This window comes from Lithobates pipiens, unplaced genomic scaffold, assembly GCF_037356315.1.
Source record: "Lithobates pipiens isolate NorthernLeopardFrog02 unplaced genomic scaffold, aLitPip1_a1.2 Scaffold_18, whole genome shotgun sequence".
In the NCBI taxonomy this organism is placed as follows: domain Eukaryota; kingdom Metazoa; phylum Chordata; class Amphibia; order Anura; family Ranidae; genus Lithobates; species Lithobates pipiens.
This window is the reverse complement of record NW_027507758.1, coordinates 628,016,023-628,037,723: the sequence shown is the minus strand read 5'-3', so window position 1 is coordinate 628,037,723 and position 21,701 is coordinate 628,016,023. Positions and strand designations below refer to the sequence as shown.

Genomic DNA, 21,701 nt, shown 5'->3' with positions numbered 1-21,701 from the left:
GAGCTTTCTTTTGGTGCTATTTAATCATCCCTTTTTTTTTTGCGCTATAAATCAAAAAAGACAGAAAATTTGGTAAAAATAAAATAAAATCAAAAAAATTGGTTTCTGTTAAAATGTATTGGCAGAGTATTGGTGAGTATTGATCATAGTATTGCAGAGTATTGCATAGTACTGGCAGAATATGGGCACTGAGCAGCGCTGTGGGCTGGATCTGTAGTGCTCACAGCGCTGCAAACTATCTCTCCCCTCTCCTATCACACTCTACTGATCGATACAGAGAGGGGAGGGAGGATGCTCCATCATTTGACGGAGCGATCACGTGGTAAACGGCCGCTACCAGCGGCCATTTACCGAGATCCATGATGCACGGATGTTCCTGAGTGCGTGCCCCAGGGGGATGTCACGTGCCCCAGGGGGGATGTCGCGGATGTTCCCGGGTGCGTGCCCCAGGGGGCACGCGATTCTGTGAGGACGTCCCATGGACGTCCACCCAGAATAAGCCGGCTGCGCTGTAGCCGTCTTTTGGCTATGGCCCGGGCGGCATGTGGTTAAGTAGCTGTCCATCCTTTTCTCGGTCACCCTGTGCCCCTAATAGGCACAGGGTGTCTTACACGTAAGAGAGTGATCCGCTCTCTCCCTGGGCCATAGTCAGTGGGTAAGAGGCTTGCTTCTAGTCCTCTCCAGGAGCCCCTATGTTGGTTAGGTCTGTCACACTGTCCTTATCATGTTATCAATAACACAGTGTTACTGCCATACACATCCTTATTACTTATGCATTTATGTAAAAAACGACGCACAAAATAAAAAGTCCCAATAAATTCCAGAGAATGTCTCTTGCAAAAGTGTCTTGTGTTTAAAGTGCTCCAAAATATGTCATCATAAGTGGCGCCAGACATAGAAAGTGCTTCGGTGCTGCTAATCTTACTGCATGCATTGCTCTGTGCCCAGCGTCACTCACCAGATGCTTTGACTTTGTGTCACTCACCAGATGCTTTGACTTTGTGTCACTCACCAGATGCTTTGACTTTGTGTCACTCACCAGATGCTTTGACTTTGTGTCACTCACCAGATGCTTTGACTTTTGTCACTCACCAGATGCTTTGACTTTGTGTCACTCACCAGATGCTTTGACTTTGTGTCACTCACCAGATGCTTTGACTTTGTGTCACTCACCAGATGCTTTGACTTTTGTCACTCACCAGATGCTTTGACTTTGTGCCTCTCAGCATCAAAGTCTCCAAGACTTGTGGATATTCCCCTCCAGGGTCTTTTACAGGATAGTCCACAGTGCCTCTCTTTCCCCACTCCACCAGTAATCTTCTCCAGTTCAACATATCACATGCGCCATGTATAGGAACAGACGGGGGGCTCACATAGTGTAATAACATATTTATTTAAAAGAAAGCATTAAAACAAATATATTGCTCTTGCTCAGAAATAAAAATAGGCAGTAAAAAAGACAGGAAACGCAGCCGCGCCGTGCTTTTCACTGGCTGAAAATGACCTCACCGGGTAGTCCCTCCCAGAGGCAGTAACACTGTTATTGTTAGAATGATAAGGACAGCGCTGTGATTTACAGTTACTAGAACTAGGCATCTGGAGTATGTGATTTGGGTCTTGCAGAGCTCAGTAAGGAGAGCTGATTGGAGGAAAGGGACACAACGCTCAGGAACAGAGCTGAGGCTGTCAATCACAGGCTGTGTGCTGGAGCTGTCACCTTTTTATCTCTTGGTGTCAGGGAAAACTTGTCAGAAGTGACTCATGCTGATAGCAGAGGAAAGAGGCAGCAGACAGAAACGGCACTTGACTGAGACAAGCACACACTATAAAGGGATAGGCTTTATTTCATGTCTGAGGTTTACAACCACTTACAGTGACCACTGTTTACTAAGTACCAATTTTATATGTCATGGTCCCTACAACATTTATTTAGTGTAGCTCCCTTGTCCTAAATAGGAGCCTCCGTGTCAATTTAGTATTTGGTTGGGATGTAGTTAAGCGTAGACGGATTTATAGTTTTTCACTCGGTTTTTCCCTAAGCTTAAAGAGGAGCTCCAGCCTGGGGGAAAAAAATAAAAAATGAAAAGTCAGCAGCTACAAATCCTGTACAAATCTTGTGGCTGCTGACTTTTAATATAAGGACACTTGCCTATCCAGGGAGCCCGCAATGTCAGCACCCTGAGTCGATTCGTCAATCGTCTTCGGGTGCAGTCACCGGCATTGAAAGTAAGGAAAACCGGCGCTGAAGCCTTCAGGCTTCACCTGCACAAGTCGCCCTGCGCTTTCTGAATGGTCCCACCACCTTCCGGGGACCTGCGTGTGTCCCAGAAGGCAGCAGGGGGAAAGAGGAGGAGGCTCTGGAAATGTCACAGATTGCCGATCGGTGATCTTGCCTGTCAAAACCAGGTACCCCCCAAAAATAAAGTGCCAAATTTGGCAGCGGAGGGTGTGAACAAAAAGCTTACCTTTTTGGGTGGAGCTCCACTTTAAGTTGGCTTGCGATTTCTCACTGTGGCCAGTAGGGTCACTGCTATCACTGGACATAGTATGACATCTCACAAACCAAACTAAAGCGCTATTATAGCAAAAATTGTCATATATTTTAGGTTACCAATTATTAGATGTGGTGGCTGCATTTGTTTTCTTTTAACCCTTTTGCCGCCAGGTCCATGCGTCATACGGACCTAACGGCGGGGTATCGCGTACAATCCAGTGGCTGCAGCCACTGGGATTGTGTGTGAAACTGACAGGCAGACCTGTCAGGTGAGAGCATACGGATGGCTCCGCTGCCGCCCGATCGCTCTAGCACACCCTCGATACCGGCGCCCTGCCCCGTCATGCTTACTGTGGCTCCGCTTGCTCAGGATGTACATGGTGAGTGGAGGGGGGGAAGGAGAAGAGCAGACACACGTCCGCTCTCCTCCCCTTCTTCTTGTGACTAAGGATGAGCCCGCCGGGAAGTCGGCGCAGCGCTGCGCTAATCACAGGCAGCGAGACCTTTTCCCGATGTGCGGCTGCAGAGATCGGGGCAATGTCTCGCTGCCTGTGATTAGCGCAGCGCTGCACCGACTTCCCGGCGGGCTCTGCACGTGTCGCGTGCGAACACGCCGGAGCTCATCCCTAATTGTGACCCGGAAAGCGACGTCTCCGACATCACTTCCAGGTTAAGTTCTCGGTGTCCCCGGCTTGCTTTGCCGGAAAAGGATGTTTTGCAATGGGGTATGCAATGCAAAACATTCAGTGGAGTTCAGGGGAGACACTGGGGGGTCTTTCTGACCCCGGCTTATCTCAAAGATACCCAAAAAAAACAAAGTTACACCCAAGCACCTAAAATCCCCCCCTCAAAAAAAACGTTGATGCCCCCCCCCCACATATACACAGGCACGAACGTAAACTGTTGCATCGGGGCGCCCACGTGTGCAATACACACATTACATATCGCCAGGCAAGCCGGAATGAGAGCGATAATTCTATCACCAGACCTCCTCCGTAACACTAATCTAATGACTTATAGGGGTCTTTTAAAGCGTCACCTATAGAAAATATAGGTTACTGAAGTTTGTCGCCGTTTCACAGGCGCACGCAGATTTAAAGTTTGACATGTTGTGTATCTATTTACTCGGCACAACCTCGTCTTGTATATTTTACCCAACAAATTGGGTCATTTATTGCACTTGTTTGCCCTAAAATTCACATTAGTGTGTTTTTGTTTGTTTTTTACTGACATTTTACGTTTCCTAGACTTTCGCAGTAACATCATGTGACATGAAAAATTGGAACTACCGCTATTTTATTCTCTAGGGTGCTTGCTTTCAGAAAATATATCATGTTTGGGGGTTTTGTGTAATCTTCAGGCCTAAAATAATTTTTTTTTAAACGTGTGCAAAAATGCAAAAACAGCTCTGGCAGCAATAGGGTTAAAGGGTCCCCCCTCCCCCCTTTGTTTTGACCTGGTGATCTGACCAGTAATACACCTCCCTTTATTGGAGTGCCCCCAACTCTGGATGAAGGGACACAGGGAGCACCTTTGGATAGCAGCATTGTCAGTCTGGGGGGAGGGGAGTGTTAGATGTATTAGCCAGGGAGGTGCAGTCAGGAGAGGCGAGAGCCAAAAAAATGATCGTCGTAGCTCGGTGACCTGGGGTCAAGGAGACTCCAAATTAGGGTGGTAGGTAGCTGAGGACCTACCCCGCCACTGGTCAAAATTGGCCACCTACAGTTCCGGAGATACGGGGCTTCTTGCACAGCCTGTCAGAAACTACATACAGAGCAGACAGTTTAACCACTTGTCGACTGCCCGGTGGCAGAATGGCATTCCTGCGCAAATCACCGTTGCTGTACGGCGGGGCTCTTTTAAGGAGTATAGGGGGCGTGCGCTTGCCCGCTGCGTCCCTGAGGAGCCAATGCTCCTGCCGCTATCTCCGCCAGGCACCCGCGATCGCTCCTGACAGAGCGAGGACGGAGGTTTTTGTGTATAAACAAACAAATCCACGTCCTGTCAGGGGGAGAGGAGACAGTTCGTGTTTTCTAGTATATAGGAACACCGATCGGTCTCCTCCCCAAGTCAGTCCCATCCCCCCACAGTTAGAACACACACTGAGGGAACACATTTAACCCCTTTGATCGCCCCCTAGTGTTAACCCCTTCCTTGTCAGTGACATTTATACAGTAATCAATGCATTTTTATAGCACTGATCACTGTGAATGGTCCCAAAAATGTGTCAAAAGTGTCCAATCTGTCCGTTGCAATGTCGCAGTCCCGATAAAAATTGCAGATCACCGCCATTACTAGTAAATAAAAATAAAAAAATGCCATAAATCTATCCCCTATTTTGTAGACACTATAACTTTTGCACAAACCAATCAATATACGCTTATCGTGTTTTTTTTGTTTTTTTTTTACCAAAAATATGTAGAAGAATATATATCAGCCTAAACTGATGAAGAGGGAGAGCTCCGCATTGTTAAGAAAATAAATATTATAACATGTACAATTGCTACTCAAGAAATGCAGTAATTTATTAACTACTTCTGGACCGCCACACGCTGATATATGTCCTTACTTTGAAGCTAGCTAGCTGCCATAACCGCGATATCCTCTTCTTTGGCCAGAGGTTCGGGTTTCCGATGAGAGTGGTCTCTGTGGCAGATTCGCCGCAAGATCACTTTTATCGGCGGCGAGAGAGGGCCCCCCTCTGCTCTTCGGTGCCATGGACCTCACCCATCTCCATAACAATGCAGGGCGGATGCGACGTCCAATCTTTACTTTAAACGGCCATTTAAAAAAATAAAATAAAAATTTAAATGACAATTTATTTTTTTGCATTTAAGTGTAAATATGAGATGTGAGGTTTTTTTGACCCCAGATCTCATATTTAAGAGGTAATTACATGATTGTTTTTCTATTACAAGGGATGTTTACATTCCTTGTAATAGGAAAAAAAAAAGTGACACAAGTTTGTTTTTTGTTTTTTTTAAAAACAGTGTAAAAATAAAATGTAAAATAAATAAGAAATTTTTTATTTTTTTTAAACGTGCCCCGTCCCGCCGAGCTCGTGTGCAGAAGCGAACGCATAAGTGAGTAGCGCCAGCATATGAAAACAGTGTTCAAACCACACATGTGAGATATCGCCACAATCGGTAGAGCGAGAGCAATAATTCTAGCCCTAGACTTCCTCTGTAGCACAAAACATGCAACTGTCAATTTTTTTAAACATCACCTATGGAGATTTTTAAGGGTAAAAGTTTGTCGCCATTCCACGAGCGGGCAAAATTTTGAAGCGTGACATGTTTGGTATCAATTTACTCCGCGTAATATTATCTTTCACAATTTAAAAAAAAATTGGGCTAACTTTACTGTTGTCTTATCTTTTAATTCAAAAAAGTGAATTTTTTTTTCCAAAAAAAGTGCGCTTGTAAGACCGCTGCGCACATACAGTGTGACAGAAAGTATTGCAATGACCGCCTTTTTATTCTCTAGGGTGTTAGAAAAAAAATGTATAATGTTTGGGGGTTCTAACACCCTACAGAATAAAATGGCGGTCGCTGCAATACTTTCTGTCACACCGTATTTGCGCAGCGGTCTTACAATCACACTTTTTTTGGGAGAAAATTAACTTTTTTGAATTAAAAAATAAGACAGCAGTAAAGGAGTCACTTTGGGCGGGGGGGCTGGTAGAATCCAAAATCCCTTGGTGAGGTTGGGAAACCCTAGCTTCAGCTCCCCATGCACCTCCTATGTCTAAGTCACCCTGTGTCTATTAGGGGCACAGGGTGACCAAGAAAATAATGGACATTAACCACAAAAGGGTCGGACCTCTTTTTCAGACTCGGTGTTTACAAGCTAAAAACAGTTTTTTGGTTGTAAACACTGAGTCTGAAAAAGAGGTCCGACCCTTAAGTGGTTAATGTCCATTATTTTCTTGGTCACCCTGTGCCCCTAATAGACACAGGGTGACTTAGACATAGGAGGGGCATGGGGAGCTGAAGCTAGGGTTTCCCAACCTCACCAAGGGCTTCTGGATTCCACCAGCCACCCCGCCCAAAGTGACTCCTTTACTGCCGTCTTATTTTTTAATTCAAAAAAGTTCATTTTTTTTTCCAAAAAAAGTGCGATTGTAAGACCGTTGCGCAAATACGGTGTGACAGAAAGTATTGCAACAACCGCCATTTTATTCTCTAGGGTGTTAGAAAAAAAACATTTATAATGTTTGGGGGTTCTAAGTAATTTTCTAGCAAAAAAAAATGTTTTTAACTTGTAAATAACAAATCTCAGAAAGTGGTTAAATAAGCTCCCCAATTCAAACCGCAGCTGCTGAAGTTTCTTAAGCTGTCCAGAGAGACAAAGTAACAGTTGTTTGTTGGCTAGGTGAGAGAAAACCCACTACTGCTAAAGGAATACTGACACTGCAGACTTCTCACATCACAGGATCACTACACAGGTGATTTCATTAGACAGAGCCTCCGACACAGTAAAAAAAAAAATTGCTTAAATAAACAGATATCTGTTCAGGACAGAAAGCAACTGCCCCAAACTTTGATAAAAATGTTGCAATGCACATCAGATCATAGACATCTCCATATGTTTCATTTTGGCTATTTATTTTTATACATAAGTGAAGTTACTCCCAAACAGCCCGAAAGGCATCTGGTCCCTTCTACTGACCTCAAGCCAAACATACTTGCGTATCCACAGAGGAAGTCTCGTATCCCGGACCTCTTCCACAGAGGAAGTCTCGTATCCCGGACCTCTTCCACAGAGGAAGTCTCGTATCCCGGACCTCTTCCACAGAGGAAGTCTCGTATCCCGGACCTCTTCCACAGAGGAAGTCTCGTATCCCGGACCTCTTCCACAGAGGAAGTCTCGTATCCCGGACCTCTTCCACAGAGGAAGTCTCGTATCCCGGACCTCATCCACAGAGGAACTCTCGTATCCCGGACCTCTTCCACAGAGGAAGTCTCGTATCCTGGACCTCTTCCACAGAGGAAGTCTCGTATCCTGGACCTCTTCCACAGAGGAAGTCTCGTATCCTGGACCTCTTCCACAGAGGAAGTCTCGTATCCTGGACCTCTTCCACAGAGGAAGTCTCGTATCCTGGACCTCTTCCACAGAGGAAGTCTCGTATCCTGGACCTCTTCCACAGAGGAAGTCTCGTATCCTGGACCTCTTCCACAGAGGAAGTCTCGTATCCTGGACCTCTTCCACAGAGGAAGTCTCGTATCCTGGACCTCTTCCACAGAGGAACTCGTGTGACCTGGATTCCAGAGGCAGGAACAGCGATTGCAGCAACCACGCTGGGCGCACTTACTAGTCACCCGCTGGTAGCTGGGCATCCAACCTGTGCAAACACCCGCCAATGGCTGGGTTTCCCATTTTCTGCAGGCATGGATCCTCTGCCATACACCACCCCACTAATAGCTAAGGACTTGGTGACCACCGGAAACATCCTGGAAGACTTCTGGACACCACAGGAAGCTCCTGACATCCGCACGGCTTTCTCGCATGAGACCTGGCCGCTGATTCTTCCAAAAGGTAGGAAATCATCCTACAAAATTGTACTGTGAGTGAGGAGGACAAAAAAGGAACGCGGCCTCTGGTTCAGCCTGAAAATTTATGGTAGTGGGGGTCCTATGGGGTAAGTGCAAGGGTGGGGCTACCCAAACGTATGCTGCCATGGAGGCAAGGGGGTTTCTAGGTGGCAAAAAGACCAGGGGCTTCAGCCCGAAGTCCAAGTCCAGAAAGGGGGGACGGTGGCGGCGGTAGTGGCGCAGGGTTTTTTGGCTGGGCGGTGTGGTTATGTGGTGGGGGGGTAAGCACACTTGCTGGTTGCTCCCTGGCTTACCGGTGCCCATCAATGCTGACCACTAAACTCACCTGCCTGACACACGCACTGACCTACCTGACACACATACACTGACCTACCTGACATACATACACTGACCTACATACAATGACGGTAGTGACACACATACACTGACCTACCTGACACGCACTGACCTACCTGGCATACATACACTGACCTACATACAATGACAGTAGTGACACACACTGACCTACATGACACACATACACTGACCTACCTGACACACACACACTGACCTACCCGAAAAACACACACTGACCTACCTGACATACATACGCTGACCTACATACAATGATGGTAGTGACACACGCTGACCTACCTGACCAGGAGACTTCATGTGTCCTGTAGCAGCAGCTCAGCTGTGGTGTGCGGTGCCCATCATCACAGAAAGGAGGAGAGGAGCGAGGAGAGCCAAGCGCGGATCTCACAGCAACGCGACGGCCGCAATGTAATTCCTGCTTTCTGGAGCCTGCAGCGCCTATGGTGGACGTCACATGTCCCGCGGTTCCACCATTGGACCAGTAGGACATCCATCATAAGCGCTGCAGGCTCCAGAAGGCGGGATCTGCTATGTGCGGCGCTCAGCATCAGATCAGTCCCTGCTCTGCAGGGCTCGGGGCTATTAATAGAACCTTGCCAACTCGAGACCCAGGACTTTTTGGGGACCCACTCAGGGCTTCAGCCACGGTAAGTCCCCCCCCCCCCCCGCTGACGCCACTGCATGGAGGTCTGTCAGGAACCACCTTTGCTATTAGATGATGCTCATTTCTATGATACTTAGTGCCATCTAAAGGCCAACATGCAGCATTTCACAATTTAAATCAATGGCTGCTTTAATAGTGTTGGTTTAAATAACTTATATCCTGCAATGTCTACTGTACTCATAAGTATGGTTGCCACCTCACCCGTTTAAACCCAAACACACATTAATTACACAGGTTCTGTGGCTGATTAAGGTGGTAATTAAACTCACTTGGCACCTTATCTGCATTTAATTAGCCTCAGAACCCGTGTAATTCATATGTGTTCAGGTTTAAAGGGATGAGGTGGCAACCCAACTCATAAGTGTATGAGTATGATCTCAGGTATTACTATGAAACCATGCCTGACAGAGGAAACTGAGGGGTCTACTTATAGAAAGAATGTTAGCTGAATAGGCAATTAGGCAATCGTTCATCCAACTGTTACAAATTCTGGCTGTGATTTAACACAATGATTTCCTATGATAGTCCGCTCCATCTAGTGACCATAATGAGGTATTTTTCCTGAAAAATAACCCGGAGGAACAGCAGTCTGCTCACAAAATTTGCAAAAAAAAAAAAAACCCATATTTGCTATTCTGAAGCTTCCCTCCAACCGCTTTACATATTATTTTATATATACTGTGATTCTGTACTTGCCAAATATGCGGCAGAAATCTCCTTCCACTGAGTCTGGCTGCATCCATTTTAACTGTGGGCAGCTGAAGCTGCTGCCTGTTCACTTCCTGGATTTACAAGGAGGCACACCTCCAGCCCTGCAGCTGTCATTGGCCCTCGTATAACTCACCCCCCCTCCCTTCCCATAGTTGCCAACACAAAAAAATGTGGGACACTTTTTTGGTAGTAGGCGTAGTTGTGTTATAATTAGGGGGCGGGGCATGTGGTTATAGGTGTGGGCGTGGCTTACATTGGGCGTGTCTCAAATGGGTGTGGTTAGTGTCTGAGAAAAATGCGGGATTGAGAGGGAAAGGGGGGGGGAGTGATGGAGGGACAGCAGCCCCCCGATCCTACACCACAATAGCAATGTGTTTTCTAGAGTTTGACAATCAGCAGATAAAGATACTCGAAATACCTGGTGTTAGCGCTTCAATCATCCCGGCGCCATGATTGTTATGGTGTCAGGATGATTGAAGCGCATTATTTCTATTATTACATTGTAATATGAAATGAAATCATTCAACTCACCATAATGCAGAATCAGTGGGAGCCATGAGCGTGTCACTAGCCTCGTTGCCTGCCACCAGATGCCATCAGGTGTCCCAAGCGGAGTCTGTCCTTACATCAGGTGCCCCATCAGAGGTACCTTCCTCACATCTGTGTCCATCAGCGGAGCCCCTCCTTACATCTGGTGTCCATCAACAGAGCCTTCCTCACATCTGGTGTCCATCAGCGGAGCCCCTCCTAACATCTGGTGCCCCTCTGACATCCCATCCACAGACTGGCCCCTCTGACATCCCATCCACAGACTGGCCCCCCCTGACACCCCATCCACAGACTGGCCCCCCCTGACACCCCATCCACAGACTGGCCCCCTCTGACATCCCATCCACAGACTGGCCCCCTCTGACATCCCATCCACAGACTGGCCCCCTCTGACATCCCATCCACAGACTGGCCCCCTCTGACACCCCATCCACAGACTGGCCCCCTCTGACATCCCATCCACAGACTGGCCCCCCCTGACACCCCATCCACAGACTGGCCCCCTCTGACATCCCATCCACAGACTGGCCCCCTCTGACATCCCATCCACAGACTGGCCCCCTCTGACATCCCATCCACAGACTGGCCCCCTCTGACATCCCATCCACAGACTGGCCCCCTCTGACACCCCATCCACAGACTGGCCCCCTCTGACATGACATCCCATCCACAGACTGGCCCCCTCTGACATCCCATCCACAGACTGGCCCCCTCTGACATCCCATCCACAGACTGGCCCCCTCTGACATCCCATCCACAGACTGGCCCCCTCTGACACCCCATCCACAGACTGGCCCCCTCTGACACCCCATCCACAGACTGGCCCCCTCTGACACCCCATCCACAGACTGGCCCCCTCTGACATCCACAGACTGGCCCCCCTGACACCCCATCCACAGACTGGCCCCCTCTGACACCCCATCCACAGACTGGCCCCCTCTGACATCCCATCCACAGACTGGCCCCCTCTGACATCCCATCCACAGACTGGCCCCCTCTGACATCCCATCCACAGACTGGCCCCCTCTGACATCCCATCCACAGACTGGCCCCCTCTGACATCCCATCCACAGACTGGCCCCCTCTGACATCCCATCCACAGACTGGCCCCCTCTGACACCCCATCCACAGACTGCCCCCCTCTGACATGACATCCCATCCACAGACTGCCCCCCCTCTGACATGACATCCCATCCACAGACTGGCCCCCTCTGACATGACATCCCATCCACAGACTGCCCCCTCTGCCATCCCATCCACAGACTGCCCCCCCCCCCCCCCTCCCTGACATGACATCCCATCCACAGACTTGCCCCCTACATACCATCCTTCACGCTCGTTGCCGCGCGGGTTCTCTGTTGAAGACCAGCTCCTGGTCTTCTTAAAAATGGCGGCCGGCGGAGACATTGTCTAGAGGTCCGCGGCCAGCGGCAAAAAAACGGGAAATTCAATTTCCCGGGACAAACCAAATTTCCCGGGACATTTCCTGGGACAAAATTAATTCGGGACAAATGTCCTAATCCCGGGAATGTCCCGGGAAATTCGGGACAGTTGGCAACTATGCCTTCCTGGCAAACTCTCAGGAGAGTGATAGAGAGAGAGAGATGTGCATGATGTCATAAGCCTAGGCTAATGACCAGAAAAGAAACAGGAAGTGGGCTGCAGTGGGCAGAAAAAAATGTTTTACTATCCAAAGTTAAAACAACAACAAGGGCAGAAGATTTAATAGATGAAAAGTTGAAAAAATGACTGAAGGTTCCACTTTAATCAGTAAAAATAGCACAAACCTGCATTATCCACTTCATGTCCGGAAGGTTTTTTACCACCTTCATGACCAGGACATTTTTTGCTATTTAGCACTTCGCTACTTTAAACTGGCAATTGTGCGGTCCTGCAGCGCTGTACCCAAATACAATTTTTATCATTTTTTTCATATATATATATATATATATATATATATATATATATATATATATAGCTTTATTTTGCTTGTATTTCATCACCACTGGGATTTTTATTTTTTGCAATATAAACGAATAAACACCGAAAATGAAAAAAAAAAAAAAAACAATATTTTCTAATTTCTGTTATAAAACATCCAACAGAATCAAATTTCTTCATAATTTAGGCCAAATGTATTCTGCTACATGTCCCCCAAAAATCCATATTACTTGGTTTGTGTAAAAGTCTTCAAACTATATTTGAAAATTGATCACTTCTGATGTATTGATGGCCAATCTCATTTCTTGAGGCCCGGAAATGACCTCTTTTTGGAAAGTAGACAGTCCAGGGTATTTAGTAGGAGGCATGGTGAGCTTTTTAACCACTTGCCGACCAGCCGCCGTCATTATACTGCGACAGGTCGGCACAATCCCGCAAGCCGTCATAGCTATACGTTGGCTCCTTTAAGCGGGATAGCAGGTGCGCACTGCTGGGGTGACAATGATCGTGGTTGGCGGTCACAATGACCGCCGGCCACGCACGATCGCAGGCACGAGAGGCAGAACACTGATGTGTGTGTGTGTGTAAACGCACACACACAGACACACACATATCCCTGTTCTGTGAGGAGAGAAGAGGCAGATCGTGAGTTCCTAATAGCTAGGAACCACGATCTGTCATCTCCTATAGTCAGTCCTCTCCCCCTACAGTTAGAACACACACGAGGGAACACACAGTTAACCCCTTGATCGCCCCCCTAGTGTTAACTCCTTTCCTGCCAGTGACATTTACACAGTAATCAATGCATTTTTATAGCACTGATAGCTGTATAAATGGCAATGGACCGAAAAATGTGTCAAAAGTGTCCGATGTGTCCGCCTTAATGTCGCAGTGCCGAGAAAAATCGCAGTTCGCTGCCATTACTAGTAAAAAAATAAAAATGCCATAAATAAATCTCCTATTTTGTAGACGCTATAACGTTTGCGCAAACCAATCAATATAGGCTTATTTCTTTTTCTTATTTTTATTACCAAAAATATGTAGAATAATATATATCGACCTAAACTGAGAAAAAAAAAAAATATAAAATATTGTTGTTTTTTTTTTTTATTAAAATTGTCTCTTTTTTTTTTTGTTTATAGCTTAAAAAATAAAAACCGCAGAGGTGATCAAATACCCTAAAGAAAGCTCTATTTGTGGAAGGAAAAAAAAAAAGACGTAAATTTTGTTTGGGAGCCACGTCGCATGCGCAATTGTCAGTTAAAGCGACGCAGTGCCGAATCGCAACAAAAAATGGCCTGGTCATTGAGCAGCCAAATCTTCCGGGGCTGAAGTGGTTAAAGTTGTCATTTTTTTGGCACAATTGTTTTTGAAAATAAATTTTAAAAAAAGTCACTTTATTTTTTTACATGCAGTGTAGCGTCATCATGTTGTACAGCACTGCACAAACTGTTGGTGTAATATAAATCCTGTATAATATGACTGACGTGTCAGTGATCGGGGACACTGACTGGTGACAGTATGCTAAAAAAAAAAAAAAACTTTTTTATTTAAATGTTTAAACATTTTTTGTAACTTTTTTTACATACTTTTATCAGAGTAGTTCAGTGTCACCATACTAATAACACTGTACTACTCTAAGGGGGTGATCGGGGATTGTTTTTACGCTTTGTTAGGTGTTACGATGAAGATCATTGTCACAGCAAAGTTTTCAACTGCCATGAATGGGTTCATAACAGCTGTGATCACTAGTGTGATTGGCTACAGCTAATCACATGGTACAGGGTGCTGTGATAGGCCATGTACCATGTGATCACATGATCACTGGGCCTCAAATACTTGGATCGACAGTCCACCCCTAAACCGGAGGGAGGGCAAAATGATGTACAATGCACTGTGGCTGGTCCATAAGTAGTTATAGCCACGGAAATCATTGTATGAAATAAAATACAGACAATATTCATCACAGCTGGGCGAATTGCTGGTCATGGTCGTTCAACTAATTTTATTAAAAAATATACAGAAGCTCCAAGTGTTTGTGAAAGTTTATACCACAAAATGTACTCAGCCAATGAAAGATAACGACTCCATTTTTATTGTTCTACTGCTATCAATGGCCAACACGGTACAACACTTCATCCATGTCTTTGGTGATCTCTGATCTCCTTATCAACTGTTTCTTACATGATGAAGATCAGCCATGGAGTATATCTGAGGTGTATATCAGGGTGTGCTTCTTCCCCACATGAGAGCTGTGATGTCCAGCAACATTCATATAGAAGACATTTCCCACACTCAAGGCACTAATACACCTCGAGGGTTGTGTGGGATCCCCGATGTACAGGAAGAGAGGACTTCAGTGAGGAACAATTCCCTCACTCAGGATAGGAACACGGCTTCTCCCCCTTGTGAAACCTCTGATGTCTGTAAAGATTGGATATCTGTGAAAAACATTTCCCGCACTCAGGACAGCAATACGGCTTCTCCCCCGTGTGGGATCTCTGATGCGTGTGGAGAATGGACTTGTCCGAAAAACATTTCCCGCACTCAGGACAGGAATACGGCTTCTCCCCCGTGTGAGATCTCTGATGTCTGTAAAGAGTGGACTTGTCTGAAAAACATTTCCCACACTCAGAACAGGAAAGTGGCTTCTCCCCCGTGTGAGATCTCTGATGTCTGTAAAGATTGGACTTTTGTGAAAAACTTTTCTCGCACTCAGGACAGGAATACGGCTTCTCCCCCGTGTGAGATCTCTGGTGTGTGTAAAGATGGGACATCATGGAAAAACATTTCCCGCACTCAAGACATATATATGGCTTTTCTCCTGTGTGAGATCTCTCATGTCTGACCAGATCTGATTTTAGTACAAAACATTTCCCACACTCGGGACAGGAAAACGGCTTCTCCCCCACATGGAATCCCTGATGTCTGGAAAGACTGGACTTCTGTGAAAAACATTTTCCACATTCAGTACATGAAAATGGCTTTTCTGCCGTGTGTGACCTCTGATGTTTAACAAGTTCTGATTTTCGAACAAAACATTTCCCGCACTCAGAACAGGAAGGTAGATTCTTACCCGTGTGGGATCGCTGATGTATGATGAGTTCTGACTTCTGTGAAAAACATTTCCCACATTTAGAACAGGAATATGACTTTTCACCCGTGTGCAATATCTGATGTTTATAAAGATTGGACTTCACTGAAAAACATTTACCGCACTCAGGACAGGAATACGGCTTCTCACCTGTGTGAGATCTTTTATGTCTATTAAGTTTGGATTTAAAAGGGAAACACTTCCCACACTCAGTACAGGAAAAGCTCTTCTCTTTTGGAAGGACGGCCCCGTCCCTCACAGTCTGAGGTTCCTCAGGATAAGAGGAATACGATGGTCCATCTACACTGTGTGGTGCCGGATGGACATTTGAGGTAGTCGGGTTTTCTCCTGGACTATACTGTGTGATGTCCTCATCTTCTACTTTACAGTCTGGAGACAAAGTGAGACAATCCTCTGAGGTTTTCCTCATCTCCCGTCCATCTACTAAAATAGAAATACAAAGATTATTACTAGACATGAGCTGATTGGTTCCCCTAAACCAGGACTCCGCCCACATCAGGCAGCTTTGTCTCTGAGGATCTTACAATTCCCCCCTCAAGGTAACTAGTAAATGGGTCCTCTGATCTCCTAGCAGATCATTTCTTTATTCATGGACCTTAGTCAGAGAGTGAGGAAACAACGAGAACTGTCTTTTATAGGAGGGACAGTGATGAGGGGATTATAGGACGAGTGTCCCCTCCCCCTCTATCACTCATTGCCATCTTCCCAACACAAGAAGTCCTGCACTTCCTTATTTAGTCCATGATTTAGTCATGAATAACAGCGGGGCTGAGCCCCACCAGAGGTCAGAGAGTGAGGATGGGGGGAGAACAACCAAGATGAAGACTGGACTGATCCTGAAGACCCCCATCATTGGGTTATTGACTCCCTCTTCATTATTAAGGTTCCAAAATATTAGGATGTTATCACATTATTATCAACATGTAAAAGTCTGTGCTCCAATCATGTACAACTTTATATATAGGGTGCAAAAATTAGGACTGAACAGTAATCAGTGGAAGATGAAATGCTTACATGAGACAAGTTGCAGAGGTCCCACACCGCTGCCTCCCATCTCCTGAGACGGCACTCAGTGACTTGAGTCTGAGACCATCCAGACATATCCCTCCACCCGGCACAGCCAGCAGACAACAGAGCAAGTAACCTGGGAGAATTGTTCTGTCAGAGATCCTGCTAGACCCGGGTATGGGGCAGAAGACCCAAAAACCTATGGTGAAAATGAACATTTGCCAGCTGAACCCCAGAATCTCCATAAATCCAGTCTAGATACATAAATTGTGTCTGCAGCACAGAGAAGGAAAATTATCCGAGAGAAATACAGGAATACGGGACGGGGAACACAGCTCAGGAAAGTGATCAGGGAATTACAGGCTGATATCACACAGCCCCCGCCCTACTCTGGACCAATCAGTGAGCAGTATGGGTGGAGGAATGTATTTAGTGTTAATGACCCACCTGTGCTGATCTCTGTAGGAGTGTCCTCCTCTATAAATGTCCCCGTTATTCCATCCTCCTCCATAGACTGCTGATCATCCCTCACATACCTCTCTTCTTCTTCTGATTTCACCTCAAATTCTATATCGATTGGATCTCCACTCTAAATCAAGAAAACGAGAGAGAATATCATCTGTAAGATATAAACTTTAATATTGTGACATCACATAAAAAAATTTTTCACACATTGTCTGCATGGGTGTGTTTTATAGCCTCTGTCCCACCAACCTTGCAACCGTGAGGGATGGTGTGATCTTCCTGTGTGGAATCCCGGGAATACAGAGGACGGGAACATCTCTCTGGTGGGTTCCTGGTATTAGGTGGCTCCATCATATCCTTGTGTCCTTCTGAAAACTGCTTCATTATTCCATACTCCTCATCCTCCTCTTTATACTCTTCCTTAACATCAATATTATCATCCCTGAGGCTTCCACTCTGAAAGATATAGTAAAATATTTATTGTAGCACACTGTGTATAAATCAGAACTGCCAATGACTGTCAATCATCTACCTGATGATGGTGAGGGATGGTGTGATCTTCCTGTGTGGAATCCCGGGAATACAGAGGACGGGGACATCTCTCTGGTGGGTTTCTGTAGCTGGATGACTCCACCATGGTGTCCTGGTACAGATCTTTGTGTTCTTTTAGAAACTTTGACTCCTCTGTCACCCCATCCTCATCATCCTCCTCTTTTATCTCTTCTTTAATCTCAACTTTAGAATCTCTCAGGTTTCCACTCTGAATATAGAATAAAAATGACATCAATGGTAACAATGCAGATAATGTACAGATCCTAATGATACTATCAGTGATTGTTCCTCATCTACCTGATGATGGTGAGGGATGGTGTGATCTTCCTGTGTGGAATCCCGGGAATACAGAGGACGGGGACATCTCTCTGGTGGGTTCTCATTACTGGATCCATCTGTAGGAAACACACACACTGACTGAATACATTGTTTCTATGTGTTTATCAGATGATGGGGGATCTAGGTGGAGCCTCCGTACTGCTCTCTCCTTTACAATAAAGTCTCCTCTTACCCGGTGATGTGAGGGGCGGCTGATTGTCCATCATGACGTCCTTGTAGAGATCCTTGTGTCCTTCTAAATACTCCCACTCCTCCATGGAGAAATAGACAGTGACATCCTGACATCTTATAGGAACCTGACACACACAATGATACAGTCACCATCCAGACACATCCCTTGTCTGTTACTGGATAATGTCCCAGAATTCCCAGAATCCTCCTCACCTCTCCTCCATCATCTCTCTGGTGACTTCTAGAATCTTCTTTGTATTTCTCTATTCTATCAGGGAGGGAGGTGGAGGCAATGTGATGGTCATATGATCTCCAGACTTCACAGGAGGAAAACTCTAGATCTGAACACAAATAGAAAAATCAATTGATATTCACAGTATCCTCCTCACCTCAACATTTTATTAAAGCCCCACTTCAGACAGGGGTATAATTTACCCACAAAGGACCCCCACACTATGCAGGTTAAAAGCTTGTTGCAGGCATTCTGGACCAACAGTCCCACTTTGCTAGTGAGGATGCCAAGTGTCCGCTGACATCTTAAAGTGGGGTGCCCCAAAAAAATATAAAATAAAAATAAATAAAAGTCAGCAGCTACAAATACTGCAGCTGCTGACTTTTAATAAGCAGACACTTACCTGTCCCAGGGTCCAGCGATGCGGGGGAACGAAGCCCCCCTCAATCCCCGCTAGTTGCGCCGTCATTCCTACTGTAGGCACCCGGCTGTGGCTTCACAGCCGGGCACCCACTGCACATGCGCGAGTGGCGCAGGGCGCCGTGATACGCCGCATAGTCATCTGGGACACGTGACAGGTCCCAGATGATTGTGCGGCTCGAGGTGAAGTGATGTCACCAGCCCGAGCAAGGAATAAGGCAGACTATGAGGGACCCCCTAGCTACAGGTATTTAGAGGTGAGGTTTTTTTTTTACGATTTTTAATCACTTTTTTATTTTTTGGTGGCAACACCACTTTAAGAGCATCAAAAAAAAAAAAAGGCAGATGACGGGACATTGGGAGGAGGAGCTGTGAGGTCAGTGTGATGTCATAGGACGAAATCATTGTTCCTGGGTGTGTCCTTCCTCTCCTAAATTGAAGATGGAACTTTGACCTTTACCATACAGAAATCTGTCAGGAATGTGTGAAAGTAAGCTCTCATGTGATCAGGTGACGTGCGGAGGAACGGAGTGTAAATAGCAGACAATTTTCCCCAGAGCTCCTAATGGTGGGGATGGATTTTGCTGAGTGCTGGTGCCAAGTTTCCACCCCCCAGAATCACTGCTGGTGTGGAGAAAAGCTGTGTAAGAGGATATGGAGGAGAGATGAGGAGGAGATCCAGGAATCAGGATAAAGGTCAGGACAAGCAACAGACGAGCACATCCAAGAGATGAAGCCGGGGTCACTACACAGAAAATCAATCCAAGGAAACAACAGGCAGGACGAGGAATAGCAAGAAGGAGCTCAGAGACAAATGAGAATATTGCTCAGCCAATGGGAGATGATCTCAGCATGACTTACATAATGAAGGAGATGAGGGGGAGGGGAGGAAGTCACTTATGGTGACCATAGAGACATGGAAATTCAGCTGGTTCAGCAGGGATCGGTCACATTTCCATCCATGTGTGGTCACTGCCAGATAAAAGTCACTCCATCAGCGGCTGCAGCCAATAGCTTCATCACTGATTTGTGTGTAGCACTAACCCCCGAAGGAGCTGCTGAATTTTCCTGGGCTTACTGATTACCTCCTCCAGCTCATACTCGTTGTTCTTGTCTAGGGGTTCCCAGGGTTGATGACCCAGTAATTGTAGAGACCGACACTTGAATTCCTTGTTAGGATTTTTATTTTGCTTAAAACAGTTGAACAAACTCCGTCTCTATGTTGGGAATAGAGGGTATCAGGGTAAAGTTTAGCTCAGATGCTTGGAACCTTTGACTTCAATACAAGTCTCTCTCTCTATACACAATCCAGGGAATAGCCTCTCGCAACTGGATTCATTAAGTTTTGGGTTTAGCAGCCAACAGGTAATTCTAGCTTTTCAAAGTCTCCCACACAGACTTGGTTGAAAACTTAGTTACCCTGGAAGAATAGAAGTAGGAACTTTTCTTACTATACCAGAATCTTTTGGCCGGTCCGGCGATACCGTAAGAATTGAGGATTCAATCAATGTGCATGGCAGCTCAGCTTCCAGGCTCTTACCGAGCAGCCAGCCTTGAGCGTGGCTCTCATACTGAAGAGTCCTTCCCTGGTCGCGTGTAGAGTTGCTGGGCCTCTCCAAACCTGAGACGGCACCGGAACACATTAGAATTCTCCTTCCAGTTACTGCACCTCGAACTAGCCAGTTCTGAGGCTTGGAAACGGATGGATCTGCACCCCCGGCCATGAGGGCCCCAGGGGGCTGGTTAGGAGGACCAGGACCACGGAGTCAGTAAACAACTTCTGGACCAGAACCACGTGACTTCGGCACCTTAAGTACCCTTTCCCAGACTACGCAGTGAGACAAACACGCCCACTGATTGGCTCCGAGATAAAGATTGGTACCCAATGCGTCCAACCAGACTGCATTCTATAGCCTCCCACAGGTGTGCAACTCCACCTATGACCAGGCAAAACCTCAATACAGCCCAGCCAAACTGATGCCAACGTACAATTTAACAGAATTAACCCCAAAATTCACTACAGTTTTGAGCAAAAACTAAATTTACACATAGCCTGTACTCATTAGGAGTACCGGAGCTATATGTGTATTCTGAGAGCAGAGGAGCGCCCCCCATTGTCAGAATACAATAGTGCAGCGGGGAGGATTCCCCCATCCCCCTCCAATGTGTGGATGGGGGAATCACTTCAGTTTTTTTAATCTCATCCCACTGGATGAACGATAAAACTGAACCATGTATGGCCAGCTTTGGAAGGAAGATATATTAATCATCAACTGATCCCCCCTGAAGGGGTTAATCTTCATATTACCTCCTCTGCCACCAGATCCTGCTTTGTCTTCTCGTTACATCCCATCAAATGGAACTTCCTGTCTGTTCCTGACATCATTTCCTGTCTGTATTCCATAGAGTCTTCCTATCTGGGTAGAGGTGAGATCACCACCTTGTGGAGCACAGAGGAACTGCAGCTCATGAAACATCCCGTAGTGTGAAAACGGCCTTGTGCTGTGTGTGTATGTACTGTATATCCTTCCCCTTTCTCTGCTTCCTGAGTGTGTATGAAGAGGCGGAGCTCTGAATGTGTATAAAGAGGAGGAGCCCTGAGTGTGGATGAAGAGGCGGAGCTCTGTGTATGAAGAGGCGGAGCTCCTGCTGGAACAGCGGTCGGAGGAGTAGGAGTCTTGGAGAGAGACTGGCAGAAAGTGCAGCAGACTTGCAGGAGTGAGCGAGGAGGATCCAGTTCCTTTGCCATCGGAGGTGAGGAGAATGTGAAGGATGTTGGTGACACTGGTAGATGAAAAGCTGGGAGTCATCAAAGGTGCCAAAATCTCCCCCCCCCCAGCAGTAATATATTTCTATCCCCCTTGGTGGAAGTGGAGATGACCACATCTATAAGGATATACAGTACATACACACAGCACAAGGCCGTGTTCACACTACGAGACGTTTCTCAGGGTTGCAGTTCCTCTGAGCTCCACAAGGTGGTGATCTCACTTCTACCTAGACAGGAAGTCTCTATGGAATATAGACAGGAAGTGATGTCAGGCATAAAGAGGAAGTTGTGGGTGAGAGGTGAGTCGGGAGGAAGTAGAGAGGAGACATTGCTGGAAGTGGCAGCAGAGGAGGTCATAAGA

The 21,701-nt window shown here is 46.4% G+C and overlaps 1 protein-coding gene across 1 annotated transcript in view; it reads right to left on the bottom strand.

Moving 5' to 3' along the window:
- The window catches only part of LOC143989920 (uncharacterized), a 123,279-nt gene that overhangs the window by 68,289 nt on the left and 33,289 nt on the right, over nucleotides 1-21,701 (bottom strand). Inside the window, exon 10 of the mRNA XM_077490192.1 lies at nucleotides 14,747-15,332. Coding sequence (XP_077346318.1) covers nucleotides 14,747-15,332 — 586 coding nt within the window. The remainder of the gene's footprint in view (nucleotides 1-14,746; nucleotides 15,333-21,701) is intronic.